We start from the raw sequence: 19,573 nt of genomic DNA on the forward strand, positions 1-19,573 counted from the left end.
AAAGAGGTTGGGGTTTTTATTTTATTATTATTATTATGATTGGGTATAGTCAGCGTTGTGTCGAAAAGACAGGGCTGAGATTAAAATTACCAAGCTGATTCTGCTCCCAGTTACGCCGGGTAGGAACCCACAGTAATTTTAAGACGGTTCCTCCAACTTGGGGAACAAGGGAGCCAAGAGCAGAGCGTGCACAAACTGCCTTTTGCAGCATTCCTGGGACTTTGGATTCGCTCCGCGGGAATGATTTTAGATGGCTAATTTTGTGTGTCTCCACTCCTGCTGTCACTTGACATTTGGGAATTTGGCACAGGCGGTAGCTTGTGGCCAGTTTCATTTTTTTTTCTTGTTGAATCTGTGTCATCACCTGATTAAAACGGGTTTCTGACACTACAGGGGACTGTGCTAATTTAAAATCTGCATCTTTTTTCCTTCCCTCAAGAATCTCTTTCTTTCTTATGCAGCCAACGGAACGAGCCTATAAAACTCTTTCTCTCCCTCTTTCTTTTTTTAACAAAAATCCTACACAAAAAGAAAAAAAAAAAAAAAAGCCTGGGTTCTTCTCATAAACTGTGCTAATATCAATGAAAATTCCAAGCATAAAGATTTGCATTTCAATGAGAAATAAATTAAATTTTCACTGTAATTTTGGCTTGGGAGGAGCGGGGCAGCTTTTACAGTGTGGGGAACGTTTTCAAACATGTTTTTTGAGCCCGAGACACCCTCTTTGCCAATGACATTGAGGTTTCCAAACATCTACGTCACTTCTGAAAATGCAACACTGAGGCTTTCGGGTGAAAACTTCCAAGAAGGGCCACTTTTCACCCAAACTCAAAATACAAACGGCTTAAATGCTGTCCCTTAAATCCCCATTAGTATTTCTGCTGACTTTTCAAAGGTAAACCCCACTGAAATTAAAAATGCACAGAAAAGGAGCACGTCTCACGTGCAGAGAGGAGAATGGTCTCTCTCAACACATCCTGGTGGCATCTGGCTGTGACGAGGAGCACAGAAAGCCAGGATCAGCAAAGCAGTTGGGTGTTTCCCAACGCACTGCTTCGTTTAGGGCTGAAATTCAAATGGGAATTAGCACTGCCCTCCCTCGGGTAACTCTGGTGGCAATTCCTCCCTCTTTCCTAGGATGCAGATTGATGAGGAACGCCCGAGGGCTCGGCTCTGCTGATGGCAAGCAGGGGAAGAGCAAAGCCTCAGTGTGTGTGTGCGCACGCGTGCGCCCGTGCAGGTGTGCATATGTGTGGGGAGCTGTGCTGGAGCTGGGTGATGGATCACCACACTTGGCATAAACACAACACAACAAGATAAGAAACCATTTGGATTAGCATGTAAAGTATAATACACCCTTTTCGAGTTGGTGCTTAACCGTCTACACGGGTGCCTTCATGTCAAAGAAGCTGCTGGATTCAAAGAGCGTTGCTCTGATCTCCCTCACGTTCCTCTTGGAACTGCTCAGTTTTTCCTAAGACCCTGTATCTAATGGTGCACAGAGTGGAGTCGCCTGGGTTTATGATTCAGCAGCCATCTGCTGATTTAATGGGGGAAAAAAGGCTTCCAGGGTCAAGAAACCCAACCCCTCTCTGGCTTGTCTTCCCAGGCAGGGCTCCTTTCCCAGGTGGGAGCTGGACTCCAGCCCTAAAACACCATCCAGGGGTAAGGTTGCTCAGCCAGGACAACTCAGCTCCCTGCCTGGCCTTGTCGGGAGCATGAGGGTTCAGGGTGCAGTGCCAGGCTGGGACACCCAGCCAGTTACCTTGTATTGGAGTTTGAGCCTGGGACCCAAAGTGGCTTGGGGTGCTGAGGGATCCGCGGGGATTGGGTGTTGTTGGGGTGACTCTCATGGACTGGCGCAGCCGTTCCAGCTCCCCGTAGCGGTCGGTGAAGGGTTTGGCTTGGTCTTCTAGCTTTTGTCTGTGCCCTGGAACATGATAAGAGAGTCTGATATCTAATCAGTTACCCTTTGGCTCGAGCACCCTGGTTACACACAAAGCCAGCGCAGCCCCCATCTCGGTGGTTTGCTGTTGTTTGCACCAGGGTAACGCGTGGTGGCCCCAGCAAAGATCAGCTCCCTGGGAGGCTTTGCATAGCACACACACACACGGCAAGACCTTGAGGTTCAAAGCAATGAAGCCCATTAAGGAAGGGACACAGACTGACCCAGGTGAGAGGTCCCAGATTGTCCAGCAAGTCACTGTCTGATCAAGGAGCAGGATGCAGGCACAAGGGTAAGGGTGCCCTGTGCCATGCCCCAGCAACCAGCCTACACCAGCCCTCACTTGCTCCAAACAAAGAGGGGAGACACATGCAAGGCAGGAGAAACCCCGTGCCCTGGCAGGGTGGTGACTGGGGAACCAGCAAAGGAAATGTTGATTTTTATGTATTTTCTCCAGCACTTGCTCAGCACATAGAGAACAATCTCTTGTCTTCCTCCAGCCCCCTTCCCAGCTGTGCCCACCCAACGGGGTCAGAGCCAAGCAGGGCTGGAGAAGGCTCAGGAGGAGGGATGGGAGCAGCCTGCCCTTGGTACCACACCTCGGCCACCTCACTGCTTCTTTCTGTTCCTCTTTTCCTACCCGTAACACGGGGAGAATATTCACCAACCTCCCCCAGGCAGGGCAGCAACTAATGAGCGTTTGTAAAGCTCTCCCAGCTCCTTAGGTAGCAGCTGCTGGCACAGGGCAATAATTATTAAATTTATGCTAATTGTCCCGAGGCGAGAGGCGCATGAAATACACTTGATACATAACTTTCACATTTTACTATATTAATCATCGCCAAACGGCTTCACTCTCTCTGGGCCAGATTCCAGTCTCAGTTACACCCGCACAAAGCTGGAGGGGCTCCAGACAAGCCGGAGCTACTTCAGTTTTACATCAGTGCCGGGATCAGACCTTGGATTCTCCTTGCTCTCTGCCTGCCGCAGCCAGACGGCCGTGCAACACCCCCAGCTCTTTGCACCTGCCATGAAAGGACCTTCCCAAGGTGGCAAACGCATTATCCCGGCGGAATCCTTATCCCGGCGGAATCGAGAGCAGAGCTCGGGGCACTGGAGGTGTGCAGGCACGCCGGGGAGGCGGGAGAGGAGCTGGGAAGAAACCCTTCTGCAGCTCTTCTGAGAGCTGCGCCTTATCAGATCGAGCCCTACAGCCCAACATCCACCAAGTCAAGCTCAGTTCTCAGTGGCTTTTAAGAAGAAAAGCGACATACTGAAAAGGTGAAAAACACAGCCACCTCTTGCTCACACCCCCCTTGCCTCCCCCCTTGCATCTGCGTGGCGTGAGCTTGGTGTTAATTTATAGCAAAGTCACAGAAAGTCCCCAGACTTCCCCCTCTTTAAATCTGATGCCTGGTATCTTCTGATCTCACATTTGCTTGGCTCACGGTGCCCAGGCTGCACTTGCCAGGCTGTCTGTGGACATGCCCAACGGCTTGGACAGGAGGGGAGAGCATCAGCTCTGGAGGAGATCTCACAGTTCCAGCTGAGCTCGCTGCCACAGCATCTCTCTGTAGGCATCCCAACCCCAAACACAGTTTCTGGGGGTCTTGATCCTTCCTTGGGAGCTCCACCTCCAGGTGAGCCCAACCATCCCTCCAAAAATCTATAATCCCTAGGCTCTCTGGTGTGTAAAGTCCAAACTGAATGAAACCACTCTGACCTTGGAGAGCAAAACCTGGCAAAGACAAACTCCAGGCAGAAAGCAAAACCCAACTATATTTTGAAGATGTGTGAAGTAAACCAAGGACACCTCGAATTGTCACCATAAACAATCTCTCCTAATCTCTGTGCATCCCTAGACCTTGGGCACCTCTTCATTTTCTGAGATGTGAGTGGCATCTGTCACACAGCATTTGTGCTTTCCCCAGGGGGCAAAGCATGTGCAGTGAGGTGTCTTGTTTTGGTCCACATTTTATTGTTTCACTATACATCTGAAAAAACAGCTTTACGTTTTTCCTTTAACTCCTTTTCTCAGGCAGAGATTAGCAGAGAAGCCAAAAGGACTTCAAAGACCACGTCCCACAGAAATCCAATGAAAATTCAACTCTCTGCCTCTAGCTCAGCTGAAATCCTATCCTGCGGTAGTATCTGGCATGTGATGGAGAAAATCCTGAAAAATAAATCAAGTGATCTCTATGCTGATAGTGTTTTTTAAAGATTGCTCAGCCGTACGACTGAACCCAGGGCTTCATGTGGCTGCATCACACAGCGCTGTGGTTGCCCCGGTCCCCGTGCTGTCTGAGCCCAGGCACAGCTCAGCAGGGTTTTTAAGCCTCCAGTAAATAGCAGTGTTGTATTCACAGCCTCTAAAACTGTCTGGTTTGTGGGGAGAGCAACAATTACCAGCAAAACCCCCAAACCCTGAAACTATCCTGATAAAAAGAAAGTAGAATGCTTGATGCAAATAGAAGTCAAGTTAGGAGTGGGATCCCAGAGGAGCTGTGGTAGGATCAGAACCCTTCCTACACCCTCTCTGGTTTATATCCCACCCCATCTCCACGGGTGGGACCTGGCACCACTAAAATATACGAAGCAAGGCAGGGAACGAGTTAAAAAACCACCAGTTTGGACTGCCAACCCTCTTTGGTACGAGCTGTCTCCCCAGGACTTCCTGCCGCTTGTCACTTCGAGCGAGGGACGTCAGACTTTGTCACGCAAGAGAGAATTGCTATTAATGGGTTTCTTTCATCAGAACAACCTGAACTTTTTAATTTCTGCAGCGGTTGGCTTCATTAAAAGCCCTTCCCCATCTACCCACAGCTGTCACGGAGAGGAAACCGATGCCATCAAGCGAACAATAGCTCATACCTTAGAGAAGAGGAAGGTGGTTTCTAGCTCAACCCAAGGACTGACTCAAAGCCTCCCGAAGCCAGCGGGCGGGTTTTCAATCGACTTCAAACAGCTTCAGACCTCATCCCAAGAAATCTGTCTGAGAAATCATAATCGCCCCGACCTGTGAATTTTGGGGCACAAAACCTGCTGTTGGGTGGGAGATTTTTTTTGCGCTGTGGTTCCAGCTGTGCTGGTGCTGGCTTGCAGGTCAATATTTATGGAAACGACAGCCCTTAGTATTATAAAATGATGGCAGCTACTGACCTTAGGCATTTCTTGCCAACAGTGCAAGGGTTTTAACGCTGGATTGGGTTTCTGATTCAGTTAACTCCAATATTGAACATGACACGAGGTAAACATTGACAGATCACCTACGATCCTGATGTAATAACAAGATCTGTATCAGCACATCAAACAAACGATCCCATTGAACACTTCCCAGCTGGAAGAGCTGATGTGAATTTGACACTTTAGGCCAGTAATAAGAAGCATACTGGAAGTTTTGGGTGTTTCCTTGGAATGCAGACAGCGAAACAGTGTGTGCCGCACTGGAGCTCAAGCCCTCAAAGCTATGATTTAGAGACATGCTTTCTGCATTAAAACATTTCAAAGACCAAACAGATCCTGCTCTTCCTTCTAGGAGCATGCAACATGAGGTGGCTTCCGAAGCTGGGACCCGGCTGAGGTTTCCAGGCAGTGGGAGGCTCTCCACAGAGATCACCAAAAGCAGCTTATTGCCCCAGATTGCTGAGATGCAGAGTATAAAGTTATTCAAAGGTAGAAAGGGGCTCTGGGAACTCCGTAGCTTGAGTGACACCAAAATCTCAGAGCTGGTAGATTCGATTTGAAAAAAACATTCTCTGGGGTTTCTGTGGGTCCCCCAATTCATCTGTGTTTGATGCAGATGGGGTTACAACCAGGAGAGACAAGGAGCTTCACGGGCTGATTCCCCAGCCCCAGCGGGTTTGGATTTGGGTGTCACGTTCGCCCCCGTCCCCCTGTGCTACCACAGGATGGGAGAGCAGATGGTGGGAAGTGGCTTGGCCCTCCCCAGGCGTCTTGCTGCGAAGTGCTGGCAGCAAGCTGGAGGGAAGGAAACGCTGAGTGTTTGAGCTCGGGGGGGATGTTCATTAACACACACGTTTGCAGATCATTTCCTTAGCCCCACCGAGGAGGAGATGAGAACCAGGAGATGGTAGTGTGGGGCTGGGGCAGCAGCTTGAGCAGAGCCATCGGTGGCCACAGAGGCCTCAAATCATCCACCAAGGCTTCAAGCATCCCACTGGCAAGTTCCCACCATCCTCCACCCAAGGCTCTGCTCAAATATTAGCAACCAAACTTCACGGCTTAGCCAAGAAGGAGCTCAAGAGGAGCAGCTCGTGCAGCCAGGTCACACACAACCCAGTGTCTTAGTCTCTACATGTCCATGAGAATGGACCACAAGAAAGCAATCAGCAGTGGATAAAACTCCGTCACAATGCACAAACCACCTTTCAAATCCCTCTTGTAGCCCTCAAAATAGGTACTTCAGAGAGACACGCCAATCCTCTACAGAGGGTTGAGTTTTTTCCCAGTCTGAGTCTCGACTAGACTATCAAGTCCCAGCATGTGCTCCAGAAATAAGCCACATGTGAGACTCCCGTGTTATGGGAACAGCAGGTCTGTCCCTTACAGCAGATGTTGGGGTGGTTTCATCTTTGCACACCTCTAACACCTCTCAGGTTTCCCTTGGAAACCCACCTCTGGCTTGAGACTCACCATGGGAAATTCCCAGCCAAGAAGAATTTGGTGGAGCCCCGTGGCCAGCAAAAGAGGGAGGGGAGGACAGCGTGGAGACAGGAACCAGGCTGCCCACAGTGCTGGCAGCTGGAAGAGTCTCAGAGATGACATCTCCACGGAGGATGATGGAGATCCCCAAGCTCCGGTGAGCAGCAGCCAGCAAGTGCCAACTCTACTTCATCCCACTTCCAAAAGTCGAAGCCCAGAAGTTCACAGGAGGGAGCAGGAGGAAAACGTTAGAGGGAACTGTCTCTTCTGCTGCCGAACAAAGTCAAGCACAGATAACTCATTATTCACATGTTTGAAGTTGGCCCTGCTTACGCCATTTGGAAGGGGAATCAGTCACGGCGAGGCTTTGCTTTGGTTTCCTCTGGCTTTGGTGAGACACTGCTGCTACTGTCTCCCTCCAGCTCCAGAGGAGGGGAGCGTGTCGCAATGCGCCTCGGCTCCATGGCCTGGCAGAGGATTTCCACCAACCCCAACAACGAGAGGAAAATAATGTTTCAGGGGGTGGGGGAGAGAATTAAAAAAAAAACAAAAAAAAAGGAGGCTGCTAATTTAGAAAGCTTTTTTAGCTGGTGGTGGTCCGAGATGAATTGGCTGCCTCTAAAAGGATGAAAATAAATATCCCTCTTTTTGAAGGAAATAGGCTGGCTCCCGGCCAGCTGGCAGGAAGCACAGAGATATGTTGCATTTACAGTAGTTTTTTTTACTGTCTGAAGCTCCAGCAGCGGGAGAGATGTTCATTCTAGGCAGGCTGGTATTGATTAGCTGCCTTTGCAAGCCCCTCATCTCCTCTCACTGATGGGTGAGCCCCTTGACTCTGCCCCTCTCCCTGCCCACCCTGCCGTGGGGGGCCTTGCAAGCAGGGCAGCTCCTGATAAATCCTACGGTGGCCTTTTATTACACTGGGAGACCCCAAAACTAAACCTGCCGGAAGGAAAACAAAGCAGGGCATTAATTCAGATATTTAAACAGAAATCTAGGGTGATGTTTCCAAAAGCTCCTGAGATGAGTGAGCCGTGGCCCGTGTTCAAATCGAAAGGAACATCACACCCAAATTTCCACGCAGCTTCAGCACAAATCCCTGAAGACACGGGCTCCCCATTGCCAGGATTTCAGCAGGGAGACTGAGTCTTTTGGGATTTGCAAAGATATTCAAAGCACTTTACAGCACAGGGAAAGCTGGAGCCATTCTCAACAATAAACTGGATAAAATTCATCAGGTTTCAGCATTTAGCCCACTCACACCTTGCTGAAAACCCTCACGAGTGCTTTCCTACATCTTTCCATCCTTAAAGACCTCTGAAAAATCTGACTCTGAGACTGCAAAGAGAATTAGGTGGGTTTTAAAACTTCTGATTTGCAGAGCTGACAGCCTGGCCCTGGGTGTCACAGGCCAGCTGATCTGTGCCCATCTGTGGGAGATACAGCAGCTTTCAGAGCAGGGTACAAACCCCACCAGCCTCCCTGGCTGCTCTGCAGTTGCTCCCATTTCCAGGAAGGCAAAAATTCATTTATGGGCTGCGATCCAGTTCTCACGGAATTAAGCAAAACTCCTGATGCAAAGGTTTCAAAGCTGGGTGCTTGGGAGGAAGCAGACAGATCTCAAGTACATCCAGCTGCTATTGCCTCAGCCACGTCTGAGATCAGATTTTCAACGGCAGATATTAGCTGTCACTACGTAGATCAGTGGACTGATGCCAATTTACAGGGAGTTAATGCCTGCTATCTAACAAATTGAAATGGGGCCTGCCTGGTACCAGTATAGCTGGTTTTTCCCAGTTCATAACCTGTTCCATTAGGGCAAACACATCAAATTCCTTTGAGTGACAGTGGTTAAGGATACTCCGGCCAGACTGGGGAAGGACCATCGGCCAGGTTCAGACCTGTGCAAGGAATGTGCCGTGGTACAGGTAATGGAGATGAGGTGTCTGAGGCTGGGTGGCTGCTCAGCACCCGGGTGGACAGAGCAGCATCGTGCCAGCTGGTCCTGTGCTCTCAGTAACACAGCACGTCCCCGATCAGACCCGAACTTTCCCAAGGTTTGAGGATACCGAGCTGGGTTTCCCCTTTGCCCTAGGACAGGGCTGGAGCTGAGCCCTGACATTTGAATACTAATATCCCCTGATCCCAGGATTGAGCTCCAAGCTCCATCTCCAGAGACTGGCTGGTATGTTGGATAATTACAGCTCCTGCTGAGCTCTGCCAGCACACACAAGAGCCCCACAGTAACACTACCTGCACAGCACCCTCTGCAACGCTGCTCCTCCAGAGCCCAAAAAAGCAGAGCTGTCCATGGGCCACCCCCAGGCAAGGGGACTGTGCTGGGCCCTGTGGCTGCAGGCAGCACAGGGCTGCCGAGCTGCTGGCTGCTCCCAAACCTGGTTTTGGGATGTGCTCCACTGGGAACCTCCGTGGAGGGAGGCACAGCAGCATGGGGCTCAGCTGCTCAGCACCTTCCCACTGCCGTCACCCGTGGTGTGAGATCTCAGAGGCTGAGATGGGTACCAGGGATGCTCTCTGCTTGCTGAGTCCCTCTTCTTCCTCCCCCCCCCGCCACTACAGTGCGTAGATTCACTGGAAAGAGTAAGATAAAATAAAGCAAAATCATGTCTCAGCACCTTCCGCTGCAGGATATGATTTATCTCTGGCTGACTGCAGAACAGGTGACTGGTCTCCGGCAGCGGAAGAGAAGGGTCTTAGGAACTAAATTTCATCTCACTCTGAGTCAAATCCTCTTCCTCCCTCTGCCACATCATTAAAGTGATTGGTTGTGCTGATAAACCCTTTAGAGAGGGAGAAACGAGACATGTCCTTCCCTGACATCTGATGTGATCTTGTGGTTTTGTTTGATAGTACTCGTCCTTTAGCTGTTGTCTTCCCTGAAGTGAAACTTGCCTTTTAGTATTGACTTTTTTTTCCCCTCTCTCTCTCTTTTCCATTCCGTGACCCTTCGCACTGTCCTCCTGAGCTCACAAACCCTGCCTGAGGGAAGCTGGACCACGTTGCATTAATAACCCTGCAACATTTAGTCCCAGCTCCAGCACGATAAATCCTCACTGCTGACAGCTCCCCAGACCCACAACGCTCCCGCATCGCCTGCTGCCCACCAGCTTATTGGATCTGCTTCACAAATGGGTAAACTGAGGCACGGGGCAAATCACCCTGCGAAGGAGGACTGTCAGCCTTTGTGCAGTGCTCACAAATACCCCTTTCCAGTGTCACCCTGTCCCATCACCAACAGCCTGACCCAGCCCCCTTTGCACAGCTCCCCTTGGGCTGCGCTGCCGGACCCCGCAGGAATTTCTTCTGCTCTTTGTTTGTACAGCACCTGGCACAACTCACTCTGGCATCAAAACCCTGCCGACATCCTTCTGGAAGAAGCCTTCAAGGAAATTGAATTCTCCAAACACTCCCCATCCACCCGAGGATCCTGTTGCTCCCGTTTAATCTCTTCCAAACACGCTATCGATGCCCGTTTCGCCAATCCCCATTTATTTTCAAAGCCAGAGCAGGAATGCCTCTTCCAGCTCAGCTGAGAATCGTGCCCTGGGGTTTTCCCAAAGCTTTCAAAAGCAGGAGGTGTTGCAACCAATTTCAACAAAGATTGCTTTGTACAATGCAAGCAAACAATTTCCCTGTTCTGACTCCCAATACAGCTTCGCTTAGAACATACTGCTCATTTTTAAGTGAAATGATTTTGAAGTTGCTATGTGCCAAGTGATTATAAAAGGAAAGGTGAAATTTACTATATGCAGCAAACAAAATAATCAGAGGGATGAATTTATTGGAGCCCATATAATTCAGTTGCTCCATTAATACTTCTTTAGAGGCCAGGATGATACCTCAACCTGTAGCACCAAAGGTCCAGGCCATGCAAGCCCACCAAGGCAACCTTTGTCCCTGCTCTGCTCTCTCCAGGCAACAATCTACGAGCCCCCAGCACCCAGGTGCCCCCCAGGACATCCCCATGCCCTGCCAAGGGGCAAGTGGGTCCCACATAACACTGGGGGTCTTGCACATCCCAGCCCACTGAATGCCAGTACCAGGCTGCTTTTCTCTCCAAGGGATTTTTATCCACCTCTGACTCCCCATCGCCTTCTCTTTGCAGGATTGACCCCGAAGGGGTTAACTGGATAGTGGTGCCTATAAGAAATTAGAGGAGGAGGTATTTAACATAATTGCTTGCCATGCATGTATCAACAGCAGCCCTAGCTGCCTCTGCAGAAAACAATGCCCTGGACGGTCTCGGCAGATACCAAAGGGTGCAAATTTTCCCGCTGGGATCAAAACACATTAGGGATGAGAACACAAACAGAGGAACTCTCCTTCCCAGCAAGCACCGATCTGCAAGGGCTGCTGCAGAACCCGGGAGCCCCGTGCTGGTGTCTCCTCACCCCTCCCCACCCTGGGGCCAGCTCCTGTCCCACCGCCCGCCGACCTCCTCCCTGCTCAGAGAGACGTGGGGTCAACCTCTTCTCTTGCCTCCTGCCTGGCCCCTGGCTGCAAAATCCCAAGTGAAGGGGGTGTGAGGGAGGTTTGTGAAGGATCTGGCAGGAGGAGGGTGAGAGCAGGCGGCGTGTTCTGCCCCTCTTGAGCTGCCTGGTGGGATGCATGGCAATGGCACAGATAGATCCCCCCAGCCCCTCACCCCAGCCAGGGTTTGCTTTTCATTTGTCTCCATCCGGAGAGCAAACAGGACAGGGAAGGGTGGGATGGAGCTGGATGGTCTCTGTGCAGGAGACACAGGGTGGCCAGGAGTTCCTGGGAACCATCCATGCAAGTGCCTCATCCCAGGCACCAACAATGCCAGCTGCAGCTGGAGGGACAGCAGAGAAAACACCAATAAAACTAAAATATTAAAGTACTTTGCATTCTCACTGAGAATTTCCCATGCCTGCCTTGTTTCAGGACACCTCAAAAAGCCCACACCCCATCCAAAGCCCTCTTGCTCCAAGTAGGGCCTTCCATGAGGCTGGATCAACACAGGGAGAAGCAGAGACCCACGAGCTCTGCACAGGCTCCAACTGGCCAAACAAGAGGCTGGAGCACAGCCAGGATCACCCTGATGTCCTCCAGCAACATCATCCCCCCTGTGCCCAAGGGCCACCGTGGAAAGCACCGTGGTGAGTCCCCCACCAGCAAGAGCTGTGCCAAAGTTCCTGGGCAGTCGTACAGAGCCCGCAGAAATTCTCTCAACAATCATCTCAAATGGCTGCAGAGCATCCAGAGCAGAGAGTTAATAGGGAAGTGAGAAAGTGTCACTCAGGATTTCCTCCTCTTCCTCCCCAGAGAAGGGGACAGGGCTCAAGAATGGGAAAATCAGCATATTTTAATGATGGCGTTTTATATCAGAGCAAATTATAGCAATTTTACATCAACAAATAACTGTTGAGGAAGTGGTAAGGTCATTTATTTATTTAAAAGATCATGTTGGTTTGATTGATTTCGTTGTCTTTTTTTTCCTTCTTATTTTTCCTTTTCCTGCACCATTTCTTCTTTTTTTTTTTTTAACTCTCCCTAATTCCCGGACAAACTCAAATTGGGAAATGTCTGTGTATTTATATCTAGCTAAGGACAAGCAAGGGAATAAAACAAAAGACCCTAATAATACCCAAAACTATCACCCCACGGGAGCACTTCAGCACTGAGCCTGCTTTTAATTACAGCAACCTCTCAAGTTCAAGTTTTACGCATCCCCCCGAGGGACGTGCATCTTTGTGCCAAGATAAAGATCTGAAATGGTACAATACTGGCACGACACAGCCCCCATCCTGGGTCTCCACTGGAGCTTCTGAGAAGCTCAAGACCCTCTAATAATTTATTATCTCTTCTCCAAGCACTTGCCAAAGCCCTATCAGATCTCTGAGGGTGAAAGGCGCAGCAAACACGGGGTGTCACCACTCCTGGCGTGCTGTGGATCACAGGGTCTCAAAATCGCCTGTAGGAATGTGGCAACAAAGGATCATTTTGCCCTTGCTCCTCTTTGCCTCCCATCCTGGACTCCTCTCCAACTGCCCCACTCCCTCTTCTTCATCCTCAGCCCTCTCAGGCTGGCCCTCACTGACCTGCACCCGTGTCTGCCACCACTAGATCCCGATTCCCCCATATCCCAAGAATTGGAGAGCTACAGATTTTATTCCACCACCCAGATTCATGGAGCTGGCACCTTGGAGTGCCCCAATTTATCTCCCTGAGCCTCCCCACAGCACACCCAACTCACACAGAGCTCCTCCAGCTCTCCATCCCCTCCCCAAGCTGCTTCGAATCGTAACAAAACCACGAGACAAACATTTTTCCCCCAGCTGGAGGAAGCACAGTGGGGACTGACACCAATTCCCCTGCAGCACAGCTCCATGCGACAGCATCCCGAGACCAAAACCCCCCCCCGGGCTGGGGAGCAATCAGCAGCTTTGCCTTGGGGTCCCCAGCATTGGCTCTGCACCCCAAGAGCAGCTCTGCCAGCAGTTTCCCTTCCACAAAACAGTGTCTGGCAGAGCTGGGATGGGATGGGTGAGTTAATGGATCAAGTGACTGTTCTTGAAGTTAATGGGAATATTTCTGCTTCATCTTTCTCTCTTTTTTTCCCCCAAACAGTGTAAATGGGGGAAGCCCTAAAGAGATGCTCTTTATAACAAGCAATTACCAAGGAATCAGAAACCTCTCCATAAACAGACGGTGCTTTCAAAGACATTAAACCCCAGAAGTCTGCAAGGAAATAACCAGCTCTGCAATATATTAAACACAGCATTTTGTACTTTTGATGGCATTGAAGCCATTAAGACATGAAAATATGATACTGCTAAAGGAATCAAGTTTGCACAGGGCTCCTGTACCCCAGGAAAACACCAAAAAGCAGCCTGGAAGGCCATGTCATGGGGAAACCCCCACCACTGAAACCCCCAAAAACGGTGAAATGAGACAGGATGGGAGGCTCAAATTAGGACAGCACCATCTTGTAAGGGATGCAAATAGGTTCCTAGTAGTTAGCATCATACTAAAGTCTAAGCAGAACTTACTGTGATTAAGAAGGTGGAATATTGCACCATTTTTCCCTTTCCTGAGTAAGATGGGCTTAAATTTTGCTATTCCTAGTCATAAATCTCAGATTTATCTGCAGCTACAAGGGACAAGGAAGGTGGCCAGGGGATTGCTTGCCTTCCTAGCCTGCTCCCATGCATCCTTTTGCTTTCTGGCTTTAAACTGGAGCATTCACTAGGAATAAAAGGGAAAATAAAAAACCAAAACACAAACCTGCAGCATAGACGCCTCTGAACTCAAGAAAAATTGATTCAGATGCATCTTAAATAAGTTTTAAAAGTAAGAAAGGCTCTTTGCAGGGTGGTTTGCAGACGTGCCAGGGTTCGGGGCGCTGGGGCCGGCGAGGCGCTGGGCGTGGGATGAGAACCCAGATGGAGGTGCCGAGATACGGGGTGTGGGCTGAGGTGCTGAGGTGTGTCTGGGCTGGCAGGTCCGAGGCAGGATGGGGTGGTTTGGGGCACTGCTTTTATCAGCACACCTTCCAGATGGATAGAGAAGCCACAGGGAGGGATGTGTCATCCCCAGTAAGTGCTGATACAACCCTTCCTCCTCCCCAGCTGCTGCCAGGGCAGTGTGAGCACTGCTGGAAGAAACAGCAGGGCTGGGGCCACAGCCACCCCAGCACCCCAGTATTAACCGTGGCAAAGCCTTCTTCAGACTGGATTTACAGGCAATATTTCCCCTTTAAGTCAACCTTTCTCCCTTTTTTTTTTTTGTTTTGTTTTGCTTTTTTACCCCAAACTTGATGCCAAGAGCCCCCAGTACCCAGGAGGATTAAGGACAGCCAGCACCCAAGCCCCAGCCTCACACCCACCAACCAACAGCACACAGATGCCACCAACACCTCGCCCAGGCAGGGACAAGGGGGTTTCCACCCTCTGCAGATCCCAAACTCTTCGTTTCCCCCCCCAGAGCAGGGGGCTGGGCTGTGGCTGGGGCTGACGTCGCGTGCGAGGGGCAGGCAGGGAGGGAAACCCTCACCCAGCTGAGGCTCTCGAAAACATGAAAGCAGAAAGCAGCAGTTCTTGGAAACAACTCAGAGCCGTGGGAGGTGAGAAGCCTTTCCACCCGCCAGCTACACGCCCTGCAAAGGGGGGGCAGGTTCCTGGGCTGTCCCCACTCCCAGCATCGGCCCATTGCTCTCTCTGTGGGGATATGGGGAAAGGAGAATTTGGGGAGGGAAAAGTGGCCACGGAGAGGATTTGTGCCTATGCTGATTGAGGCTCTGCCAGAAAAACCCTCCAGGAACAACACGATGGGAGCAGGCAGAGTGTGGTGGGAGGGGGATATGAAATGCTCTTGCCTGGCTGGAGGGAGCCCAGCTACAAGCCTCCTCTTCCTCCTCCTGGCCCAAGCCCAGCAGATGCTGCAGGATGGGGACACACTCCTGACATTCACTGCGGTCACGCCAAGGAGGGACACAACCAAAAGCACCAAATTTGATGCATAGACCCAAAAGGAGCAGGGCAGGAGACACCAACACCAACAGACATCACCAGCACCTCCCCAGGCATTCACAGCACTGCTGTGGGCAAGTGGGCAACAAGGGGGGACTCAGGGACCCCACTGCCTCTCGGCTCTTCAGGCATGGGAACCCAAGCTACAACCCTTCCTCATCCTCACCCTCCCTTTCATCATTCAGCCCAGGACAGGAGAAAATTAAACTGCAATGTAAGAGCGGGGAGGTCCATGCTGCAGGGCAAGGGCTGCAGCCCCAGTGCCCCACTCCAGCATCCCACTCCCTCCTCTAACTCACCTTCTTTGCTGAGAGAGAAGAAAACCAGCTCTGTTCACCCAAACTTCCTCAGCATTAAACTTCAGAAAGCAATTTTACACTCAAAGCAGTCAAAGCCCTCGCTAGGCAACTGGAGAGGGCTCTGCAGGTCCCAGCAGAGCTGCCCTGCACCCAGTCCCACCTCCCCAGTGCTGGTTCCCCAGGCTCTGTGCTCACTTGCAGCCAGAGGAATGGATTTTACCCCAGGTCAGCATGGCTGGGTCTAGATGTGCATCCCCACAAGGGTTGTGTTGGGTGATTAAGTCTTCGTGGTCTCCCTTTCCTCCTCAACACAGTGACCAGGACAGCAGGGATGGGGTGGAAGTCAGAAACAAGGCATTAGGGGCAAAGGAGATTTAAGAAGGTGGGAAGAAAGATTAAGGAAGACTGAATGGCAGAAAGAAAAAAAATGAATCCAAAAGGGAGGGGTTGCATTAAAGGGGAAAAAACCCACACCACACAAAAAACCCCAACTTTGCACAGGAGTTCCCAGGAGATGGACAGAAAGGGGCTGGTGCTGCAAACGGGAGCTTGGAGGAAAGCAGAAGTGACAGCAGAGAGGAGGTGATGAGAGTGGTGGGAAGGGAAGGCAGCCAGCAGGTGGGTGTGCTGGGGGAGGCCCTGGAGATGCTCCCATTTACCCAGGAACAGACTAAACAGCCTGCGTAGCTCCCAGCTATTCATTTTTCCATGTTTTCCCTCTCGTGGATTATTTTGCAAGCAGCTGGGGATGAGAGAGGGCTTTGCACCAGGGCTGCAGCTCGGCAGAGTCAGGCTCTTGCTAAATAGAGAGCTGCAGAGAAGGGAGGAAAAAAACCAAGGAAATTCCACAGGAAGTTCAAATATTTTATTACTTCCTGTTTGTACAGAGTATGTCAACACTTGGCACCCGCCGTGCCACTTGTTTAGAGCTAAGGTGTCAACTTGAAAAAAAATGTCCTTTTTTCTCTCCAGATCTAACCCAGAAGGAGCCTGAGCAGAAGAAAAAGAAAAATCTGAGTGAGCCAGACACTCGGAGGGAGCCTACGTGAGGGCTCAGGGGGGATGCTCAGGGACTGAGGTGGAGCAGCCGAGACTCAGCCAAAGGCACCACTGTCACCAGCCCCACACACGCCCCACTGCTGCTCCTCACTTCTCTGTGGGTCCTTCAAACAAGCACACTTGGGTGTCTGCAACACCAGTTCTCCTGGTCCCCCCCACCTCCAGGCTCCTTCCTCCAGCCCTGTGAAGGGCTGTGGCTGTCACCCGCTTCACCACCATCTCTTGCCCATCTCGACTCGGTTTCAAAGTCCTCAGAAGTTTTTCTGGGCTCAGCTTTAGTTAAAAGGCTTGCTCAAGGGCTGAGATGAAGCGATGGGACATGGGGGGAAGATGAATGGGATGCTCAGAGGTGGGGCGTGGAGCCCAGCCTCATTTCTGGCCCCAAAAACCCCACGAGAACGTTCGCTGGAGGAATTTCACTGCATCTGAGAAGACGATGCCCAGGGCTTTCCCAGGATGCCCAGACAAATGGCCAATTCTTTCCACATGAAGGGTGCTTTGCTGCCCGCTCACACCAAGCCCACATCCAGCCTGCAGCCCTGGCCAGCACCCATCCAGGAACCAGCACACACCGTGTCCTGCTCGTTTGCAACACCACAGCCAAGAACAGGGAGGGGGAAAAACCTCATCTATTTTTGCACCCACATATAATGTACCTATAGATACACATACATATACAGCTATATGAAAAATATCTGCCTACACGTGTGAAAACTGCAGATCCTGCGGGCAGCTCCCACCTCCCCAAGCCAAGCAGGGAAGGGCAGCACCAGGCATGGAGTTTGGCCAGAGCTGGTTGTTGCCGGGGCTCTGCCGGCTCACCGAGGGGTGCAATGCCGCAGAGCCACCCAGTGGCAGGTTAACCAGGAAAACCACGCTGGGTTTCCACCAGCCAGCCTGGATCGTTTTGCAGCCGGTATTTCCACACCGAGGGTTTCTGCAGAAGACTGCAGGGAGGGGGCAAAGGGCATCATTCAATTAATTTTATTTAAATTTTCACATTTGTGCAAAAGTGCAATTCGAAGTGTGGCAAGAAAAAGAGGGTGGTTTATTGCATCACTTTTCTTCCAGTGCAAGACACTGGATTTTCCTCAAGCATGGATACAAGCCCCAGGTCAAACTTGGGGTCAAAATATGACCTTACTGCCAACAAATCTGTGATCATCTGAAAAAAAAAAAAAAAAAATTAAAAAACCCCACAGCTTGGGTCTAAACTCCTTCAACCAACAATTTATGAGCTGTAGGGGTGCAGGGATGGAGGTGAGATCGCCCTTTGGGGCCCACACAAGCCAAGGGCATAAACAGCAAATAAACACCACGCAGACCTCCCTAGGCAGCCTTTACCTCCAGCACAGCCATTTAAAGGTCCACAAATGAAGAAAAAGAATAAAAATTAAAAAAGCAGGAAACTGCTGACCTTGCAGCTCGGGATGGTGTCCCGGGGAGGGCATCCCTCGGGCACACCACGGCAGAGCCAGGGCGAGCAGCTCCATCCTCCTTTCACCTAATTATGCCAAACAAAGGCAGGGCCCCAACCCACACAGCGCCCACGGCTCAGCCCCCCAGCTCCCTGCCTGGCTCCAAAGCCTTCACTCCATATCAGGAGAATTAAATTGAAGCTGGGGAGTGATGGACAGAGATGTTGAAATGCAGGAGGAGCGGGTGTGGTTCAGAGGGGGTTTGGCGAGCGCTGGCTGTGGGTGAAGTCAGAGCAAACCCAACGCTAAGAGTAGCACCTATCTCACTTTGTATTATTATTTATGTATTCCTGATTATTATTATTATTAGAAGGATCTGATGCAGCAGATAAGAGGCTGAGCCAGGAGTCAGGAGACTTGGTTTCTATTCCTGACCTGGAAGAGTTGTGAAATTCCCAGCCCAAGCCCTACCTGCCTTCCCGTCCCAACCCCGGGCTCAGCCCGTTCCTGGCGCTGCAGCACCCACCACGACCCACGTTTACTCACCACCTCAGCCCCACAACAGGGCCCTGCCTTGTGTTTGGGGCTTAAAAGAAAAACCAACAGTGTCGTATCGCCTGGGCTTTGCAAATCCAGCCCGGCAGCTTGACAGGCTCCCATAAAGCCACTGGCACTCCAAAATAAAAAAACAAGGGGGAAGAAAATCCAAACAACTCTCATGCAAATAAAACCCCCTCGCCAAGGTAACAGCCTCTACCTGGCCTGACATCAAGGGGCACCGATGGCCCAACGACAGCATCAACAGAAAATATTTTCTAAAGCATATTTAGAAGGATCAAACTGTTTCCCTTCAATTTGGGCACCGACAGCTTTACACACAGGGGGAACAAACTCTGCTTTATAGTCCCCGGGGTGGTGCTGAGCAGGCAAGAAAGCAAAGCCTGAGCAAAAAGCTGGAGATGGAGGCCCTGGGGACGAGATCCCACTACACAGAGGATCCCGCAGGGCAAATGATACTCCTGGCAAAAGGAAACCCCTCCAGCCGACGGCACCGGAGCCCTTCCCCGCACTCCTCGGATGGCAGGAGCTGCCAAGGTGAGCTCCAACTGGTCCTACACAAAGAACCAACCCAGGTCTGTTCGGAGCTGCCTCTGCAAATAAGCCACCCTCAACCAAGAGGCCCCGTCCTGTGCCCAGACACCTCCTCGATGAGAACAGAGCGACGTTTCTGTGGTTGAATTGTCTCTTTGGTTTTCCCAGGCAGCGCAGCCCCCGGCCGCGGGCGCTGCCAGCCAGAGCCTTTGACACCCCGAAAGCGAAACCACCTCTAACCAAAAGGGGAAGGTGCTCGCCGGGCTCTCCTGGGCCCATGCTCACAGACAGGCAAATACAAGCACAGCACGAAGGAAACCTGCAAACGTTTTTAGTCTAATAATCAGCCCCTCGGGCCCGGAGCCGGGCGCAGCAGCGCTGGCTCTGTAACCCCCTTGCCCACCACCAGGTTTAAGTCTGTCTTATTTTTGCTGTCAAAATCCAAAGCATTTCACCCACGTCCCAGCCACCACGAGGACTGGAGGGATAAAACCACCCCTCCAGAATGAGGCAGGGAGTGAGACGGGAGCCGGCAGCGGGCAGGACGCACATCACGCCGCAGGGAGAAGATAAAAGCGGCGAAGC

At 51.1% G+C, this 19,573-nt stretch overlaps 1 protein-coding gene across 1 annotated transcript in view; it reads right to left on the reverse strand.

Annotated features, from left to right (window-relative positions):
* Positions 1-1,765: 1,765 nt before the first annotated feature.
* Positions 1,766-19,573, reverse strand: part of LOC103770766 (runt-related transcription factor 3-like) — a gene marked incomplete at both ends in the record, with an annotated part of 22,988 nt that continues 5,180 nt past the window's right edge. Inside the window, one exon of the mRNA XM_008938042.1 lies at positions 1,766-1,930. Coding sequence (XP_008936290.1) covers positions 1,766-1,930 — 165 coding nt within the window. The remainder of the gene's footprint in view (positions 1,931-19,573) is intronic.

This window comes from Merops nubicus, unplaced genomic scaffold (assembly GCF_000691845.1).
Source record: "Merops nubicus isolate BGI_N331 unplaced genomic scaffold, ASM69184v1 scaffold35413, whole genome shotgun sequence".
NCBI lineage: Eukaryota > Metazoa > Chordata > Aves > Coraciiformes > Meropidae > Merops > Merops nubicus.